At 44.9% G+C, this 19,137-nt stretch overlaps 1 protein-coding gene across 4 annotated transcripts in view; it reads right to left on the bottom strand.

Moving 5' to 3' along the window:
• CCDC93 (coiled-coil domain containing 93) overlaps nt 1–19,137 on the bottom strand; it is a 92,834-nt gene that overhangs the window by 44,723 nt on the left and 28,974 nt on the right. Inside the window, exons 7-12 of one of the 4 annotated variants that reach the window (XM_043576596.1) lie at nt 17,892–17,992; nt 17,268–17,285; nt 10,345–10,381; nt 7,148–7,240; nt 6,790–6,840; nt 5,825–5,911 (exon numbers count right to left, since the gene is read on the bottom strand). In XM_043576596.1, the coding sequence (XP_043432531.1) occupies nt 5,825–5,911; nt 6,790–6,840; nt 7,148–7,240; nt 10,345–10,381; nt 17,268–17,285; nt 17,892–17,992 (387 nt within the window). The remainder of the gene's footprint in view (nt 1–5,824; nt 5,912–6,789; nt 6,841–7,147; nt 7,241–10,344; nt 10,382–17,267; nt 17,286–17,891; nt 17,993–19,137) is intronic. The other 3 variants (XM_043576597.1, XM_043576598.1, XM_043576599.1) reach the window with 3 other exon arrangements.

Genomic DNA, 19,137 nt, shown 5'->3' with positions numbered 1-19,137 from the left:
CATAGACCAATGGAATAGAACAGAGAACATAAAACTGGACCCACAACATACGGCCAACTAATCTTTGACAAAGCAGGAAAGAACATCCAATGGAAAAAAGTCTCTTTAGCAAATGGTGGGGGGATAACTGGACTACAACATGCAGAAGAATGAAACTAGACCACTTTCTTATACCATACACAAAAATAAACTCAAAATGGATGACAGACCTAAATGTGAGACAGGAAACCATCAAAAACCTAGAAGAGAAAGCAGGAAAAAAACTTCTCTGACCTCAGCCGCAGCTATTTCTTACTCGACACGTCTCCAAAGGCAAGGGAATTAAAAGCAAAAATGAACTACTGGGACGTCATCAAGATAAAAAGCTTCCGTACTGCAAAGGAAACAATCAACAAAACTAAAAGGCAACTGATGGAATGGGAAAAAATATTTGCAAATGACATATCAGATAAAGGGCTAGTATCCAAAAAACTTACTAAACTCAACGCCCGAAAAAAAATAATCCAGTGAAGAAATGGGCAGAAGACACGAATAGACACTTTTCCAAAGAAGATATCCCCAAATGGCCAACAGACACATGAAAAGAGGCTCAACGTCACTCATCAGGGCAATACAAATCAAAGCCACCCTGAGATACCACCTCACACTGGTCAGAGTGGCTAAAATGAACAAATCAGGAAACAACAGATGCTGGCGAGGATGTGGAGAAATGGGAACCCTCTTGCACTGTTGGTGGGAATGCAAACTGGTGCCGCCGCTCTGGAAAACAGTGTGGAGGTTCTTCAAAAAATTAAAATAGAGCCACCCTATGACCCAGTAACAGCACTACTAGGAATTTATCCAAGGGATACAGGAGTGCTGATTCATAGGGGCATACGTACCCCAATGTTTATAGCAGCACTTTCAACAATAGCCAAATTATGGAAAGAGCCTAAATGTCCATCAGCTGATGAATGGATAAAGAAGATGTGGTTTATATATTCAATGGGATACTACTTGGCAATGAGAAAGAATGAAATCCTGCCATTTGCAGCAACGTGGATAGAACTGGTATTATGCTGAGTGAGATAAGTCAGTCAGAGAAAGATATCGTATGTCTTCAAATCATATGTGGATCTTGAGAAACTGAACAGAAGACCATGGGGGAAGGGAAGGGGAAAAAATAGTTACAAACAGAGAGGGAGGGAGGCAAACCACAAGAGACTCCTAAATACAGAGAACAAACTAAGGGCGGATGAAGGGGTGGGGGAGAGGGGAAAATGGGTGATGGGCATTGAGGAGGGCACCTTTTGGGATGAGTACTGGGTATTGTATGTCAGCCAATTTGACAATAAATACTATTTATAAAAAATACATAGCCCAATGTACCAGTAAAAAAAAAAAATAAAAAAAAAAATGAAACAATGACCACAAGCCTCCAAAAAAAAAAAAATTAAAATAAAAAAAAACTGTTTAAAAAAATTATCATGGTACAAAGGGACAAAATCTAATCAAATGTGATTGTCTACATTCTCTAGAGACTTTCTTTCCTTTCTGTTTTTCTACGTGCATCCCTGACCATACTCTGGCCATTACCTCTTTTTGGCTACACCCAGCTCTAATTACCTGAGCTCCCCACAAGTGCTCCTGAAAGATATCATTTCAAGACAGTCTAGGCTTTGGATTAAGTGCAAGATAGAGAATGGTCCTCATAATCAACAGGTCAGAAGCAATGGTGCCAGAACTTTTTTTTTTTTTTTTAAGTTTATTTATTTATTTTTGAGAGGGAGACAGAGAAAACGAGCAGGGGAGGGGCAGAGAGAGAGAGAGAGAGAGAGAGAGAGAGAGAGAGAGAATATCCCAAGCAGGCTCTGTGCTGACAGTGATGTGGGGCTCAAACTCACAAACCATGAGATCATGACCTGAGTCGAAACGAATAGTCGGACGCTTAACCGGACTGAGCCACCCAGGTGTCCTGGTGTCAGAACTTCTTAATTGTTGGAAAGGAAAATTTCCAAAACCTATTAAGGAAAAAAAAATCCTTCCACAAATAAGTCCTTCGGTGGTCCAAAATTCATTGAGAAGTTGACAGTCTTCTGGCTAGGATGTTATTTTCCAGTGACATGAAAAACAATGCACACATACACACCATTTTCAGTTTACCTATTTCTGTGGCTAGTTCCCAACATGATCTGGCCTCTTCTCTCTACTTAGCTCAAGGTAGGCAGTTGGATGAGGAAAGACGCTAAAGAGGCTGTCATTGCAAAGCCTGGAAGGCAGACACTAAGGATGATGGCAAAGGAGGCCTTCCCCGCTTTCCCGTATGAACACGTCACCTTGCCAAGGAGACAGGTTTCAAAGTCAGATGGTCCTGTATGCAAATCTGAAACTTACCAGCTGCAAGATACTGGACAAGTTACTTAAGACCTCTGATCTTTAGTATCTTCATCTGCAAAATGGATATATCACATGTTTATGTATTGAGCACCAACACTGCCAGGCTCTTGGCAAGGCCCCAAAGTTACAGAGAGAGTAAAAGGTGGTCCACATACACATAAACAGATAGTTTCGACTGCATGTGAATGAGTGTAATGATGAAGGAAGGCAGACGATTTGCTGCGAATTAAATGAGATAATGGTATGCAAGGTACCTGGCACACTCAGGAAAGATTCTTCTGATTCCGCAAGACAGATCTGTGCATCTAGATTTACAAAATGTGCTAAGATTCTGGCTCAGGAAGATGCTGACCAAGGAATGATTTAGCTGGCTGTCAAGTATTAAAGTGGTTGAAACGGTATATAAGTTGGTAGGTATGTGGCATTAGGGAGAGTCCCTTCCCACCCTTTCAGGGACCAGGCACCTCCCCTGGCCCAGCCTTGCCTGGCTCAGCTTCCTTCCCTTTCTTCTGGCTCAGGTTAGTGGGGGACAGTGGAATGGGAGTGGTTTTTGGATAGTCAGGCTTCTTAGTTGCCTGCAAATCAGTCACAGACTCTCCTTCCTTATAAAAGTGAATGCTAAGATGCAGGGAACAGATTAGACATCCGCACCAAAAAGCACACTGGTGTCTCATCTAGCACCTTCTGAGAAGAGTGTTACCCTTTGGATAAAGAGGGGGATGGTGCTCCTTGGCCAAGAGCCTACGTGAACTCATGAATTATATATCTGGGAGCTTTTTTACATTCCTCTTCCCTGCTGCTCTACAGGAACCATATTAAATCGAGTTACATACCTCAGGGAATTGCTTTGAAACACATGGGTTATTTATCACGTTACACTGTTATAAGAATTTGTGAACCTTACAAAGAGAAGCCTGCACATGTGTTTTACCACATTTTTATATCCCAATGCCTGTCAACTTTCCAACTTGTCCCAGGCAGGCTGTTCGATTCATCCCCTGGTCACAAAATCATTTTCACTCTTCTTTCCTCCCCAAACTATCTTGTCCCCTTTCCTCACTAAGCAAAAATCCATCCTGTTCACAGCCTAATTTGGGTTTCTTTCAAGTACCTCTTGATGGCTTCCTTTTTGGGCATCCCTCAACCCTATCTCCACTTCCGAGGGGTTCATTACTGAAACCCTGAAGGGAAGGGAAGGCTAGGGATTTTAGATAAATTGCCAGTGCCTGGTGTCAGCCCAATTTATGGCAGTAAGATTACAGTGAAGAACAAACATACTGCGGTGGACAACCTGACAGCAGCCCCCTGGTGTCTGCCTCCTGGTGTTCAGGCCTTTGTGTCATCTCCTCCCGTGGGTGGGGGTGGGACCTGTGACTTGCTTCTAACCAAGAGAACACAGCAAAGGTGATGGGATGCATGTGAGTGCATATAGATAGCTATGCTACATAAAGCTGTACTGTCTATCCCATGAGGAGCTGCTGCCCCTTGCTGGCTTTGATGAAACAAGGGGCAATGTTGGGGAAGGCCACGTGGCAAGGAATGGAGGGAAGTCTCCAGCTGACAGCCAGCACGAGCTGTGGACCTCAGCCAACAGGTGGCAAGAAACTGAATGTTGCCAACAACCACATGAGCTGAGAAGCAGATCCTGCCCCAGTTGAGCTTTGGATGAGACAGCAGCCCCAGGAAGCACCTTCACTGCAATCTTGTGAGAGTCTGAAACAAAGAACCCTGCTAAGCTGTGCCCAACTGCTAGCCCACAGTGACTGTGAGATAATGAATGTGTGTTTTTAAGCTACAACCTTTGTAGTAATACTGCTATGCTGGAATAGATACCTGAATATACACACAGAGGAAGAGAAAAGCAGCCTCTGGCATCTGTGAGCCCAGCTGGCACTCTCAGCAAAGCCTGGATGTGTGGGAGCCGGCCTGTGCATACTAGGTCTTCGTGTTAAACATAAACAATTCCAAAGAGTGTCAACATCACACAAGGTCTTACAGATACAGGTAAAAACACGACCACTCTGTAATCACGTCTGATCATGGACAAAACCTGATCACTGTTCAAACCACAAACATGACCAAACATCCCCCTATACCAGCTAATAGGAGCATACAACCTTAACCTTGATTCATTCCCACCTTTCTAGAATTTTTTTCATCCCTCCCATCTTACTGATACAATTTATTTAGACACTCCTTTATAAAACTGCCCTTCCTTAAAACATCCAACACAGAGCAAAGTCCTACTTTCTTGGTCCTTCCTCAAATCAGCTAAAGTGAGCCCGAATTCCATAGTAAGTTTTTCCTAATGCCTCCTTACTGAGATGCCATTTGGTTCCCCACTGGTGAGCAGTCTCCCTCACTACCACCAGCAATAAACCTAACTGTTCAGTGACAGTTGTGTTCCTGGTGGTCTCTGGTGGGAGGACATTGACAAAACAAGAGCAAACAAATAAAGCGAACAACATCTACAACAAAGTCTTTCTATGAAAGTTGCATTAAAAACCCATGCAAAGAAGCACTGACTTGGGGGGGTGGGGGAAACAGGAGAATCCCACCCCCAGACATTCTAAGCCATTGTATTGGCTGTCCTGCTCAGAAGACCCCTCACTTGGTGGGAGGTGGCCACCTGCTGTGTTTACAGTAGGTCATAACTCCCAGTTTCGGGAGACATCCCTTCCCCAACTACATCATCTGTGCACAATCACTTGAGAAGAATATTGCACGGCGGGTCAGAGCAGAACTAATTTGTCGTCAAGGCTCCTGAGACAGGCAAAGCAAAGCTGGATGCTTCAACAGACATCAACGGTTTAGGGGGATAGACGGAGTACGGCTGGGGAAGGAAGGATGTGAAACAATGCCCTGTAAATCTGATTTTACCGATACTACATCTCCGCCAGACCAGAATCAGTTATGTGCAAAATGATTAATCACTGTCTCCCTGAAATAGTCAAGGTCCTGCTGCCCATTCTTAGGAGAGGGAAAAAAATCTAACACTGAAATATGACTTTCAGGCTTTAGTTCATTCTATACACTTTTAATAAAGTGGAACAAAAAATTTTGCCTTGGGCTTGGTTGAGTTATGGGGTTTGTCTCCTAAGCGGCAAAGCTTATTCCTCGACCCAATCACCAAACTGGGCCCAAGTTATAAGAAGCCTGGTAGAGGAGAAATGCCTGTGCTATACCTCCGGCATCGATTTATCAGATGCGATAATCGCTCTGAGAGACAGGTTTTCTCTTTATATGTATAGAAAAATAGGCACTGCAGAGGAAAATTTACTGAGCTAACGGGCAGATGCTGTTGGCTTTGCGTGGCATGCATGTTTTTGACAAATGTTGCTGATGAATTACAACTTGACTCCATCAATGCTGCGAAAGGGTGTAGGGGCAGAGAACAAATCCTTGAGGCATCACCTGAGGCAACGATGCCAGCCAGGCCCCCACATACCTTCTCCGCGTACTCGGACACAATCTGCTTGATCTCTGCGGAGCAGAGTCCCACGATCTGGCCCACGGAGTTCGCGGTGAGACGGCTCTGCAATCACAGGGATGGGGGGGGGGGGTGTAAGGCCATGCCTTGTCTTTTACAGAACTGGAAAATGCCCTGAGTAGTATACCAAAACAGATAATATTCCCTGGGGAAAAAGTACTCTGGCTTTTGTCTAGGCATTCATCAACAAGGAAGGGAGAAAACAATCCTCGGGACAAATGTTAAGCCCTCTCTCTACCTCCTGAGTCATTCAACTGTGCCAGATTCTCCCTGGTCCCCGGGTACCTCTGGAAAATCATTCCTTACCTCACACACCCCATCTCAAGGTCTCTTCCTATGGGTCACTGACAGAGCCTACAGGGAACTTGGAGGGCTTAGGACTCAGGGAAAAAAGAAGTACAAATGGGAAAGATAGAGGAATCTCGGAACTCCCCAAATATCTCTTTACTGCCATAGGCCTTCCCTGACCTAAAAAGGAAGGATCCTTTCAAAGCCCTTGGTTAAACCTTTTGGACAGGCCTTGAGGTCTGGGCAGACCAACTATAAATGCAGTATTCTATTTTCTACCTAGATGGTGTGGGAAGGAAACAGAAAGTAAGGGCTCTTCTGGAATGGTTGGTTATGGAGAGGCAGGGCTGAACCACGGCTCTTCTACAGAAGCCCTTGGGATGCTGTCTCAGCAGGGACATTCCACTCTCACAAGGGTCCTTCAAGCCCCACAGAGGTTCCCATGGACAGCGACACTACGTATTGGTAAAAAGCTTCCTAAAAGAAAGGTCTCAAGGAAACAGGAAGCACTGAGTGCTGAAAACACAGGGTTCTCTTAAAGGTGGTCCCTCTGTAAGGAGGCCCCACAGAACAGCGCAGGGCAGTTCCAAGTCCCCACCTCCACACTGCGCCCTCCCCACACAGTCTCCCCTCACCTCTTCATTCGCCATGGCGGTCATCTTGGTCATCAGTGACTGAATTCGCTGCTGAAAGAGGAGTGGGAGAAGTAGCAGTGAGTGGACCCGACTGCGTAAGACTTCCACAACATGTCTAAACAGATCTCTGCACCACAATCCAAGGCTTGTTTTATGTGATCTGTTATAGTGAGCCTCACGGGGCAGGGGCAGGAGAGGAGGGGGGTGAGAAAAGGAAACTGGAAAGGGTGTGACAGGCCAGCTAACAGCAGGTGACTGAGGGAGGCAGCTGGCCATTTTGCAAAGCTGGGGATGGAAGGGAAATTTCTCCCCAGATGATTTAAACAGAAGCCTCAGGGGACTCATGTGGGCCGCACACCTCTTCCGCAGCCTGAAGCTCATCTTCTTCCTGAGCATCGGCTCTTTCTGCAGCCGAGAGCCCCGCAGGGAGTGTCGTTTTCTTGTCCTCTGCCTGGAAGGGAAGATGCAAAAGTAGCTGAGCACTCGAGATGAAGACTCAGCAGAGAAAGGACAACAATGCAAGGCACGAGTCTGGGAAAGAAAGCACACGCATCTGGAAAGGTGTAGCAGTCCCTGACAAGTGGAAAATCCACAGACCTGAGGTTCCATTTCAAATACAGACCGAGCAGGCTGAGCTCCCGGCCTTGGCCAATGCCTGTATCCATTTCTGACCTGCTTGCTGATTAAATTCCTATCAGGTCGTACACATTTGCCAGCCTTATACTTTGACAGGGTCTCTCCCCTACTTTAATGCCTTTGAGAGTAAATCACTGCCGAACAGAGTGCTTTTTTCAAACTGCCAGTTGAGACCCATCAGTGGGATATGAAAGTAATTTAGCAGGTATGACCAGCATCTATATAAATTGAACAAAAATAATAGAACAGGAGATATCAGAGTGTTTTACATGTAGTAAAGGGTTAACTTTTGTTAACAAAAGGGAAGCTTTTGTTTTTGAGGTGTCTGCGCGTGGGTACTGAAATCATGATGAAAAACAGGATTCTTACTGCCAAGAAGCAGTCAACGAAGTTTAAAAACCTCTTGTGTGAAGGATAAAAACCTAAACTGCTTTGCTTGGTGATTAAGCTTCATGCTCCGGACCCAGCCTCAGGCTCTAAATGTACCACACTCAAGACACCCGGATTAGATGCTGCTCCTCAAACATGGGCTGGAAGTCTAGAGTGCCCTGTTTTAATACCATCTCTGCCACCCATCAGCTGGGTGACCTCAGGCTTACCTTCTCTGGATATCAGGGTCTTCTAGGGTGGAAAAAGAGAACTGGTCTCAGACACCCTTCTCAGACCATCCCAGTGCGAGGATGCTTTTCTACGACATGCCCATAATTGACCCCAGGGAGCACCGTGAGCTCCTATACAGGTATATCTACACACGTATCCCCTGCTTTTCAAAGTTCACATCAGGCCACTTTGCTTTCACAGAAGACCTACGTGAGTACCTGTTGTTGCTAACCAAAAGAAATCTGAAAAGGATTTTCACTTTTACAAAAAAAGGTGGAAGTGAAACCAGTTTTCGGGGCTGGTTTAGCAGTGAGCCATTCATTATGGAGGCAGCGAGTGCCCTGGGCAGTGAGTGCGGCCCACCGAGCTCCCGCCCTGGGACTGACTCTCGGCATCTTGGCATCAAGCTGCCAGAGCTCAGAACTGTATCTGAACATCTGTGCTTCATCTCAATTTATTTTGTGTACCTGTTAGCGAGGTGTGTTCCACAGTATCAGAGAAGCCTAAGAGAGGTTATTGTTTTTAGGTGTAGGAACACTCAAATTTTTTTTCATATAAATGAATGGCAACTGCTTCTTTGCTTTACTCCATTTTAGCTTATAAAAGGCTTCATACATATGCTCTGCTTTATGATACTGGAGGAAACCTGTATCTATAGGGGACAAGACAAGCCCAAAGTGAATACTATTTAACGGGCATTGCATGCTTTTTCCAACCATAATTAATACATCCAATACCCATACGCATAGACAATTTTTTCAGACTAAATCATATATCATATCAAATGTACACATCAAATTCTTATTCTATATCAGACACTACCTGACATTACTCAACTCCAGAAAACACCTAGCGTCGGAGGAAACGACTGTTGAGTTGAATAAAAACACAAATGTGAAAAAAAATAAATAATGAGAAAACAAACAAAAAGGCATCATAATCAGTCCATGACTGATTACTAATGAACTACTCCTACAGATAAAATAGCCATTGCTTATAGATATCTCTGTGATGGGTGATTTTATATCCTTTACATTTCAGCCTTCACAACAATGCTGTGAGGCAATACGATTGCTGCCCTTGTTTTGTAGATGCTGTGAACTAAGGCACGACAATTAAGTACATTGTCCAAAGTCACACAGTGGAGGGATTTGAAACCAGCCAGTTTGGCTTCAGAACACATGCTCCTGGTCACTATTCAGGCCCCCTGCTGACTGAGACAACAATTCCTACATAAAGCAGAGGGAGGCTGGGAGCCAGGGAAGGCTTCCTGGAAGGACTGAGGGATGGGGTTCTGGACAGAGGCAGGGGTGGCAGGAGAACAGAGCTGAGGGAGTAAGTGTCCCATGCAAGACTATCTGGGTGTCTGATGGGGAATGAGGAAAAAAATGGTATCGATAGATCTTGAACTACAGGACTCTGCTTTTTAAGAGGCCACTGAGAATATTAGTTAGTGCTTTATTTAAAAGAGTGATTAAGGGCAGAGACTTTGATGTCACACAGACCTGGGTTCAGATTCTTATCGTGGCAAATTAGGAGCTTGAGTGATCTTGGACAAATCAGGGAGCCTCTCTGGGCCTCAGCTTTCTGACCTCAGCTTTTCTGAAAAAAGGTAGCAAGCATCCTCCTCATAGAGATGTTCAGGGAAGTAAGTGAAACAAATACACGCAGAGCCCTGAACAAAGGGCCTGAAACACAGTAAAGGTTTGGCACTGTAAGACTGACATGACAGCCCTGCAGCCAACAACTGAAGATCATCAGGAAATATCTGAATTAAGAGAAAGTTTTGAGACTGCTTTGTGAAGTTAGAAATCCCCTCTTGACTTACCTGATTTCTCCACACTAGGTACTAGGTTGTCTTAGGGCAGGCCTGTAATATGTGGCTGTGTTCTAGCTCACTGAGAACATCCTGTTCACATCTGTCTAGGGTCTCTCTCATCAGATGGGGAGTGCTCAGGGCCCTGGGAATGGACTTCATCGTCACACTTTTGGAGTTATCAGAGTGCACGGAATTGCCCCCGGGGCCATGACTTCCAATCACCTCTCACTTTGAGCCCTGTGATGAGGCTGCTGCCTCAGCACCCCGACTTGCCAAGGTGGCTGGCTGCAGATACAAGGGAGGTGCGGTGGCCAAAGGCAGCTGGTACATCCCTCGTGTGCCAGGCTGCCCAGCGACCAGAGCACGGACATCCCACTCTTGCTAGGCGGGCAGCCTGTCAGTGTCAGACAGACAAGGGCGGCGGGGGGGGGGGGGGGGGGGGGAGGGGGGGGTACTTCCATCTCTCCAATGTTCTCTCCCATTATCTATGCTTGTCTTACCTTCTCTGTTTTGCTCTGGCGGCTAAATCCATATCTCCTGCAGGCCACAAAAAAGGGGAGTTCAATTACTATTCAAAAGTCACACAAATTTGGTCAAATGCATTTTGGTTGGAGTTTTATACGCAAAGTACCAAAGAAAATTTAGGCCATATAATAACTGGAGAAAATGTTTTAAGTGCCTGAACCAGAAACATGTTCCACTGTTCTTGAACAAAGGGCCAGCCATTCTGTTTGTCATGTGAATACTACCAATGGCAACTCTCAGAGGGTGCAGAGTACAGTATTTTCTTTAAGTGCAACCATTACTCTTTGAACCAGGAGCTGCATTTCAGATCCACGGTTTAAACTAAAAGCCTTAAAACTTTCTGTACAAACAAACGGGAGTGTGTTTGCTTGGGCTAAGCATGCTCTCTAATGGCTACATTCAGAATCTGGGGTCCAGCCCATTTTTCATTCTCAAACATAGTCCAAGCAGGATGTCAACAGTGTTATGCGTTCACTTCAGGCAACCTTAAATCAAAGAAACTCAAAAATGCAATTTAGTTTAAATTAGTTTATTTTTAGGCTCTTTTTTTTTTTTTCTGTTAAGCAACACTGCAAAATCCATTCAACCTAAGACAAAAAGCATTATGCAAAACACCCTACCTCACTTACCTTCCGAATAGGTTAAAAGGAAATAAAGTTACACGCAGCCATTTAAGAGAAACCAATCAAAGACTCCTGCTCTACCTTTACTGACGCCATGCTGACGCCACGTGTTGGTCACTGGGTCGGTACGCTGGCCTCCAGCCCCACTGTGTTCCCGCTCTTCCTCCCACCTCCTATCTGGCTTCCAGTGGCCTCATCCGCACGAGTCAATGGCAGGCCTCTTCCCTCCTGGGCATCCACTGCCTGACACAGAGCTCTGCACATCCTGGGCTGTTCTCCTCCTTTCCTATTCACACCCCGCACCTCAGCTCTCGAGCTACCTCCTCCCCAAAGCATCCCCCACGCGTGGACACTCTGCCTGGGCCAATCCATCCCACACCTGTACATGTTTCTCCACCTCCCAGAGACAATCATGTCCAACTGCCTGTATGCACGTGTGCATCCATTTCCCAGAGGGCATGGGAGCCACTTTTACATTTAGTATGTCTAATGTAGAACAAATAAACTAAAGATAAGTGGAAGAAAAATGCAGAAATCAAGAAGCCAAAGCATCACCTGGTCTTGCAGTAGGTTGTCATGTAACTGGACAGACCAAAGAAAGAGTCCAGGCCGGGCACAGTGTGCCCACTCATTAGGCATAACTCTGTAGGCCCAAAGTGCAGCAGACTGAGGCTAAATTCTGAGTATCCACACACACTCTCTAAAGGACCTTATGGCAAATCCTGTGAATTGGTTTCACGATATCTACGCACCCTCCCGTACTGCAGAGGCTGGAAAACAAGACTATTTTCTACACTCCTGTGCACCTAGGGCCTGGAGTGCTATGTAGGCTCCACCTGTCAGGTGCACTTACTGGAGATCTGAATGTGCAGCAGCTATGTGAGGAGAGAGGGAGGGTATGAAGGGTGTGTTGTATGACTGTGGGTCACACCGATACCCTGGTTGGGGGCCAGCAGCTGTCACAGTGGTGTTCTGATTTTGGCGGAAGTGTTGTGGTCTCTCTGTCAGCAGCTGTCGGATCGGTTTCCTAACCCCACAGGCCACTAGCTAGCTTCCTGGTGGTGGAGGCAAGAAGCAGCATCCTTGGAAGCCCAGTTCTGATGTGCTACTTGGGGAGTGACCCTGGCTTGGCCTAGGTCCCACCTCTCAAACCTTCCCAAGGATCCATGTAGTCAACCTCTTCTGCTGAAACTGGCCAGAGGGTTTAGGTTCTCACCCAGTGAACCCCGGCCAAAAGAGGGTCTCACCGAAGTTTCCCCCTCCTAGAAGTAATCCTGCACCATGGGTGTTCCTTCGTTTTCCAGGCCTTTAGTTCATGCAGACCCTTAGGGCAGAAGACATGCTCTTAGGCCGACAGCCTTCATCTAAGGCCCCTGAAAACTATGGATTTTCCAAATGAAGCAGGAAACAACTAAATGTGGGAGACTGGATTTCTAGGCTCCTTCTACTCTTTCATAAAGACAGAGGCTGTGGGAAGGCCTTTCTGACCACCCAAAGGCCTAGCTTAGGCCCCACAGGTATGCGCTTCTGTGTTTACACCATCAACATGCTCATCTCACAGTGTGCGATAATTATGTCTAATCCTGTAACTCTGTTGCACTCCTTCAACAGAGTGCTTCACTCATTTTTTTTAAATAACTTTTTAAATTGAGATATGACTTGTATAACATAAAATTTCTCATTTGATACTATATACTTCAGTGATTTTCAGTAGATTCACTCTTTGGACAACCATCACCACTATCAAATTCCAGAACAGTCCCATCACTTCAAAAAGAAACTCTGTATCTATTAGCAGTTAGTCCCAATTCCCCTCTCCAGCCCCTGGCTACCACTTAACCGATTTTCCATCTCTACGGATTTGCCTATTCTGGACATATCCTATAAACTGAATTTTATGCGGCCCTTTGTGACTGGCTTCTTCACTTAGTATGTTTCCAAAGTCCATCCATACTACAGTATGAATCAGTACTTCACTGCTTTTTATGACTAGGTAATATCCCTTTATATGGATAAACCACACTTTGCTTATCTATTCCTCGGCTGAAGGACAATTGGGTTGTTTCCACTTTTTTGTGAACAGTGCTGCTATGAATGTTCACAGACAGCTCCATCAGCTTTTGTATCCTCAGCACCTAGGACAGCTCCTGGCACACAGTAGGTACTCAAGAAATGTATGCTGAATGAAGAGTCTGGCTGATTTTTCTAAAGCCCTCCTTCTCCGTGTGACATGGTGACACTGCTTCCATGACAAAGAGCTGTCCCCAGATGCCTATTAATTCCTGTCTCATTATGTTCACTGGTTGAGAGGTTTCTGGGAGACTTCCATGTTGCTTGAGCTTCACCAAGAGAACATGGTATCCCTTTCTGGCCTATCACCCCTCAAAAAGAACAACGGGATGCTTCAACTTATTTCTACAAAGCATTTACTTCTCTTTTATCTTTCATAGGTATGCTGCTCTCTCCTCCCACCTCCCTCTCCTCTTACCCTGTCTGCCCTGCCCTTGCCTCACAAGTGTCAGTCTGATCTGTGCTGCCACATGCTTCAATTTGTTTCTGCCTTTCCCTCTGTTAGCTCTGACCAACCAGCCCTGCTGATGTCTTACACTGTCAGCACCAACAGAGCTCTGGTCTCTTTTCACCCACTTGACTTCCTCACACCCTACACCTTACACTTGATCTTTAACATCAAGGATGTACACCTTCTAGAACAGCATAGTCTGAAAAAAATATAATGAGAGCTAAATATATAGCTTTAAATAAGTAGGTTCACACAAACAAACTTGAACTTTTTCCAATAAACTTGAACTTTTTCCAATAACTAAATCAAGCCTGAGTCTTTCAGTACTACTTAATTAAAATTAAAATTCTGTTCTTGAATCACATTAGTCATATTTCAAGTACACAATAGCCACATATGGCTAATAGCTACCATACTGAACATCATAGTTCTAGAAAGCAAACTAACCTTCAAAAACAACTGCCCCAGGGCAAATTAAGACAGGTACCAAACTATGTGAAATAAAACAAGGGCATAAAAAAGCTCTAAATACTAAGGGCTGTGGGCCCTGTTCTTTGTTCATTTCACAGGTATCTGCTTAACTACGAGCGGTCACAGGCCTTACCATGACAGAGGATCCAAACAGGTTGGGAGAGACATGCCATATTTCCTTTACTAAGTACAGAATAATTCAAAGCAACTAAAATTAGGCCTCAAATGGTGTGGAATAAGCCAACACCAGTATTCTAGTGGTAGTGCTTCCAAATTCCACTTGCAAGTTGTTAAAAAGAGAGCCATGGGCCCAAGGTGGAATCCCTCACCCCTGTGAACAAACCAAGACTTAACTGCAGCTTCAACCTCTCTAGGAGTGGAATTTTAACCCAATCAGTCTGGAATCTTCTGGTCAGCACCAAAGAGGTAATCTGTCATATGGACTCTCCCCATCTTCCAGAAAAAGATGAGGTAATCCACTTAGTAAGATTCCCTCCTTTCCCCCTAAAGGAAGGTGACCTTGCCTGAAACAATCCTTTCTTTCTAAGGATTGCTAATAACTTCTTGCCTTACCTTCCTTCCTATAAAAACCTTCCATTTTGTACAGCTCTTGGGAGCTCATCTCTACTTGCTAGATGGGAGGCTGCCGGATTCATGAGTCACTTAATAAAGCCAATTAGATCTTCAAATGTACTCCGCTGAATTTTGTTTTTTTTTTTTAAACAAAGTCAAATATACTGCACATAAAATGCATTTCCCCACAGTGGCAGTTTTAAAGCATGGTTAGGTGTTTTAATTTAGCTCCTAAAAGCTGATTGGACCCATAATAAAATTGAAATATTATAGACTTACAATTTTAAGTGTAAAGTCAAAACCACGAGTCTTGTTTTCCCAAAGCCATAACATTTAAACAAACCTATCCAAACATGTTTTTAACAGGCACACACCATCCTTAAGGCCTTCAGCATGGGTGACCAGGCTCAAAGTTCAACTTCATTTTAGTGACTGAGAGTTAAAAAAAGGTGGAAGCAGCTGGAATGTTGACCTCCAAGCCACTGTGGGCCCAAGCTAATGAGTAATCTTCAACCCCAAAGAGTTTCAGACCTTCTAACTCGAGGAGTCAAAATACTTTCCCTCTTTTCAAAAGGTGAGATAATGAGGAAACTAGAGGCACTGACAAGAGATGGGGGTTCGGATTCCCAGGTGGGGATGAGCAATTAAGGGGTGCCACGATGTTGATACTCAAGGGAGAGACAGGATAGAGGTGAGTGAGTCCCGGGACCAGTGAAGGCCCGGCCTTGCCTGACTGGGGAAGGGAAGGGAGAGTGTGCAAGACTTCTCAGGCTTGGGGGAGGGCTTGTGGTGGGGTACAGAGCACACAGGAACAAGGAAAGCTGAAAGGAGAGGCGCGTTTGGATCTACTGGTCATATTTAAGGGCATCTGAGAACTGAAAACTGCTGCTGTTAACGATGATTATGGTGATGAGGATGATGAGGGCAGAGCCTAACAACCGACGTTTACTGTTTCCCACACAGGACAAACTATCCAAAGCTCTTCACATTTATATTGTTAACGTAATCCTCATTTAATGGGCCAGACCTCCATGGAGGGGATGGTACTGACAGAACCCCCGAGGAAAAAGTCTGATAGCCAGGAAGGAGGGGAGGGCCTTCCCAAGGAGGGGGCATGAAATGCACACTTGCTGGGGCTTTAAGTTTTTTCCAGTTTGCCCCATCAGTTTTAATAAGCACTCTCTTTGTTCAGTATCAGACCAAACAACAAAGACTGGGCTTGTCTTTCTAAAACCAGGAGCCAAACTTCCCCTGGAGGTTCAAACAGTATTTGTAGATAATGACAATGGCACGCTTTTGGAGTCCCAACAACACCTGAGTTCAAGTCCCAGTGTGAGGCTCTTAATAGTTCTTAATAGTAGTTAACAGTGGACTTTGGGCAAGTTATTGTTTAAATTTTCTGAATGCTGTCTTTACCATTCTCAAAAGAGAAAACTGAGCTAACTAAACCATCAAAATGTCCTAAGTACCCACTTCCCCACCTCTCACAAACTCACCCTCTCCTCATCAGGAAAGCTAAAAAGAAAGCAAAACCATCCTTCTAAAAAAAAAAAAAAATCCTTCATCAAATACCTACCCTAAGCTTAGAATACAGAAGTCAGTCTAACCCCACCGACAGGAATTAAGATTGATAGGGACACACTCTGCACTTTCTTACTCCAAGTTTGAGGAGAGTCACAAAGAAAACCTGTGGATTGCTCCCTTCCCTAAAGAAAGCCCCACCAGACTCTGGGCAGGGATGTCCTGAAGTTGCCCAGCCATCATATGATAAGAATGACTACCCTCTACAACACATGCAAAAGAGCCAGTTTAAAACTGGGATTTTCAAAACAAAATGGTGAAATGTCGTCAGCCTGGTCGTGGTGAGGTGGACAGTTTACTGAATCCCTGACTCCTTTACACGCCCAGGAACGTTTGGAGCATCCATGACAATGGAAAACATGGAGGTATCAACAACAGAAACCATGAAAACCACAGCATTCTCCTGAGTATTCTTTGGCTCTGGAATGTGTGATACCCAGGGAGGTGGTCTCTCCAGCTCTGGCTCCCCCAGACTCACATGCCCACCTACACTGGGGCGTGGCTGCAAAACCCCATCACAGTGCCCGGGGCCTGCGACCTGCCAGTTGCCCAGGGTCCAAAACTCCAAAAGGGCACCACACCTGGTAGTTGCTGCTGTCTTGAAATTCTTAATAATTAAGCCTTATCAATAATGATTAATTAACAAGGGGCCTTGCATTTTCATTTTATACTGGGCCCTACAAACTATGTGGATGGTCTGGTGGTGCCTGACTCAGAAGAGGAATTCAATTCACAGCAGCAACTGGTGAGCCGTGGAGCGGCCGGCACAGCCGGCTTAGGGCCAGAACAACACCTTCCTTGGAATGGAAGGGACCGGCTTCCATCCTTAGGAAGAGGGACCGGACACCACACCACCCCCTCAACAACAAAGAGGGAAAGAAGAGTGGCAAGTTTTTCTGAAGTGTTTTTCCACTTGGAAGGTGGAGTGTCTATAAACCAACGAAGCCTACTTTCCTTCTCATTCTCTCCAGCACTAGTACTGGAGCACTGCCCCTCCAGAGGGGGCGGCCATGAGACCGATGTTCACTCAGAGAGGTGCTCAAGGCAGAGCCGGCTGGGTTAGCAGGCAGAGCAGCACACGGCAACCACTCCCAGGGCAAAGAAAGGAAGCACAAGGCGACATACTCACGTCAAGGAGTCAGATACACTAGGTAGAAAACGCAGGACATAAATGAAGGTTAATACCCAAGGTCAACCAAGAAACTCACCGAGGAGAGCGCTTCTTTGTGAGTTTTTAAGTAAAAAAATGAGGACACAAGATAACTGGTTTTGTAAAACATTAGATTATTAAGAAGTGACAAAATACTTCTAAATTCTTCATCTTCCTGCTCAGGACAATTCCTCACAGGAAACCAAAACTATTATCTAACCCTTCGAGTAAAACCAGTGTAACCGTTCGATTCTTTAGCTTACCTAAAGATTGTAACAAATGGCAGGGGTATGACGGGTGGCCCACCCCCAGCCTCTGCAAATACCGCCAGCCCCCAACTCTGAGGAGGGCAGAGACAGGGCACACAGTTACACGCAAATTTCCGGAGGGGCACTGCAAAGAAAAGGCCTCCACCACCATCGTCAGGAAGCTACCCACAGAAGCGTGGGAAAAAAGCCCCCGGTGATGGAAATCTCGGACCCAAACCGGTAAACTCAATCAGGTAAAAGCCAACCAAATTAATCTCAATGAAGCAATCCAAATCAGCTTTTCTTTTCAATGGTTTTATAAAATAGACACTTCAGATTGGGTCCCCTTTATTACCTGCCATATTCCAAAAGCGTAGCATGGACTCGAGATTCTTCATCCAGCAGCTCTCCTGCTCCCTGTTGGCGTCTGTATTTCCGACGGGGCTTGTAAACATCCTAAGGAGTGGGTGAGACAGAGGACTTACTGAGTGTGAGAGGGCCCTCCTCCTGAACTGGCCGCTGGGTGCATCCCGGCCGGTCAGGGAGGCTAGTCTTTCCCCATCGTGGCGAGTATACCCCTCTCTTGTAGGAGAGCCGGGGGCGCTCAGGGAGGCCACCCTCAAGGAGTCTGCTCCTTTGATGTGCACATAGGTAGCAAGTATTTCCACTCAATATATTGCCCCTCAACTTTGTTTTCACTTGGTGGGTTTCTTTTGTCCTATGGCATTTTAATACTTTATGTGGTCAAACGTAATCATTTTATATCTTACTTCTTATACCAGGGATTGTCAAAAAAAAAAAAGTTCTTGTATGTTACTTGTATGGGTTATATTTAGCCTTTTAAACTACTCAGAAGTTTTTTTTCCTGAATGGAAAATTAAGAATGCCAACATCATCAGTTTAATAGTCTAGCCTTCCCCTGATCTGAATGGCATGCATATGTATACCATGTACAGGTGTTCCCCTCTTCTATTCCTCCTGCTTTAGGAACCTTTATCCTGTCTCCACTGTTCTTCTGCAAATTCCCGGCTATTCTTACACTTTTTCTCTTCCAAATGAATTCTAGTAACAACTTGTCAAGTTTGTAATAAAAAGCAGTTGAGTGTTGATCAGAATCACAACAAATCTACAGATTATTTTGGAAAGAACTGACATATTTATAATATTGAATCTTGCCTTGAGAAGCAAGGTTTATCTCTCTATTCAGATCTATTTTATTCCTTAACAAAATTTTCCAGAAGCAAAACAAAACAAAAACGCAAATTTTCTAGTCACTGCGTATCCAGACCTTTTCACCACCCGAGCCACAAACCAGTTCAACAGTCACAGGTGTGTATGTTAACCCAGAATCCTTTAAACAAATTCCTCAAGTGGTCAAGGAGATTTCAATTCTTAGACTCTAAAATAGCAGAGGAGTAGATATAAACCCTTCAGCAATACATATCTTCTTTACAAACGTGTTGAGGTTTACCCTCAAAAAGTGTATAAAAAAAATAAAATGCTCTATCAACTTTCACTGACTTGTACAAATGTGGAAGCAAACATAGATCTATTTTGTGTAGGACACATCCTGAAACTACACATATGTACATATATGCCTC

This window comes from Prionailurus bengalensis, chromosome C1 (genome assembly GCF_016509475.1).
Source record: "Prionailurus bengalensis isolate Pbe53 chromosome C1, Fcat_Pben_1.1_paternal_pri, whole genome shotgun sequence".
NCBI lineage: Eukaryota > Metazoa > Chordata > Mammalia > Carnivora > Felidae > Prionailurus > Prionailurus bengalensis.
This window is presented reverse-complemented; position numbering and strand designations above follow the sequence as displayed.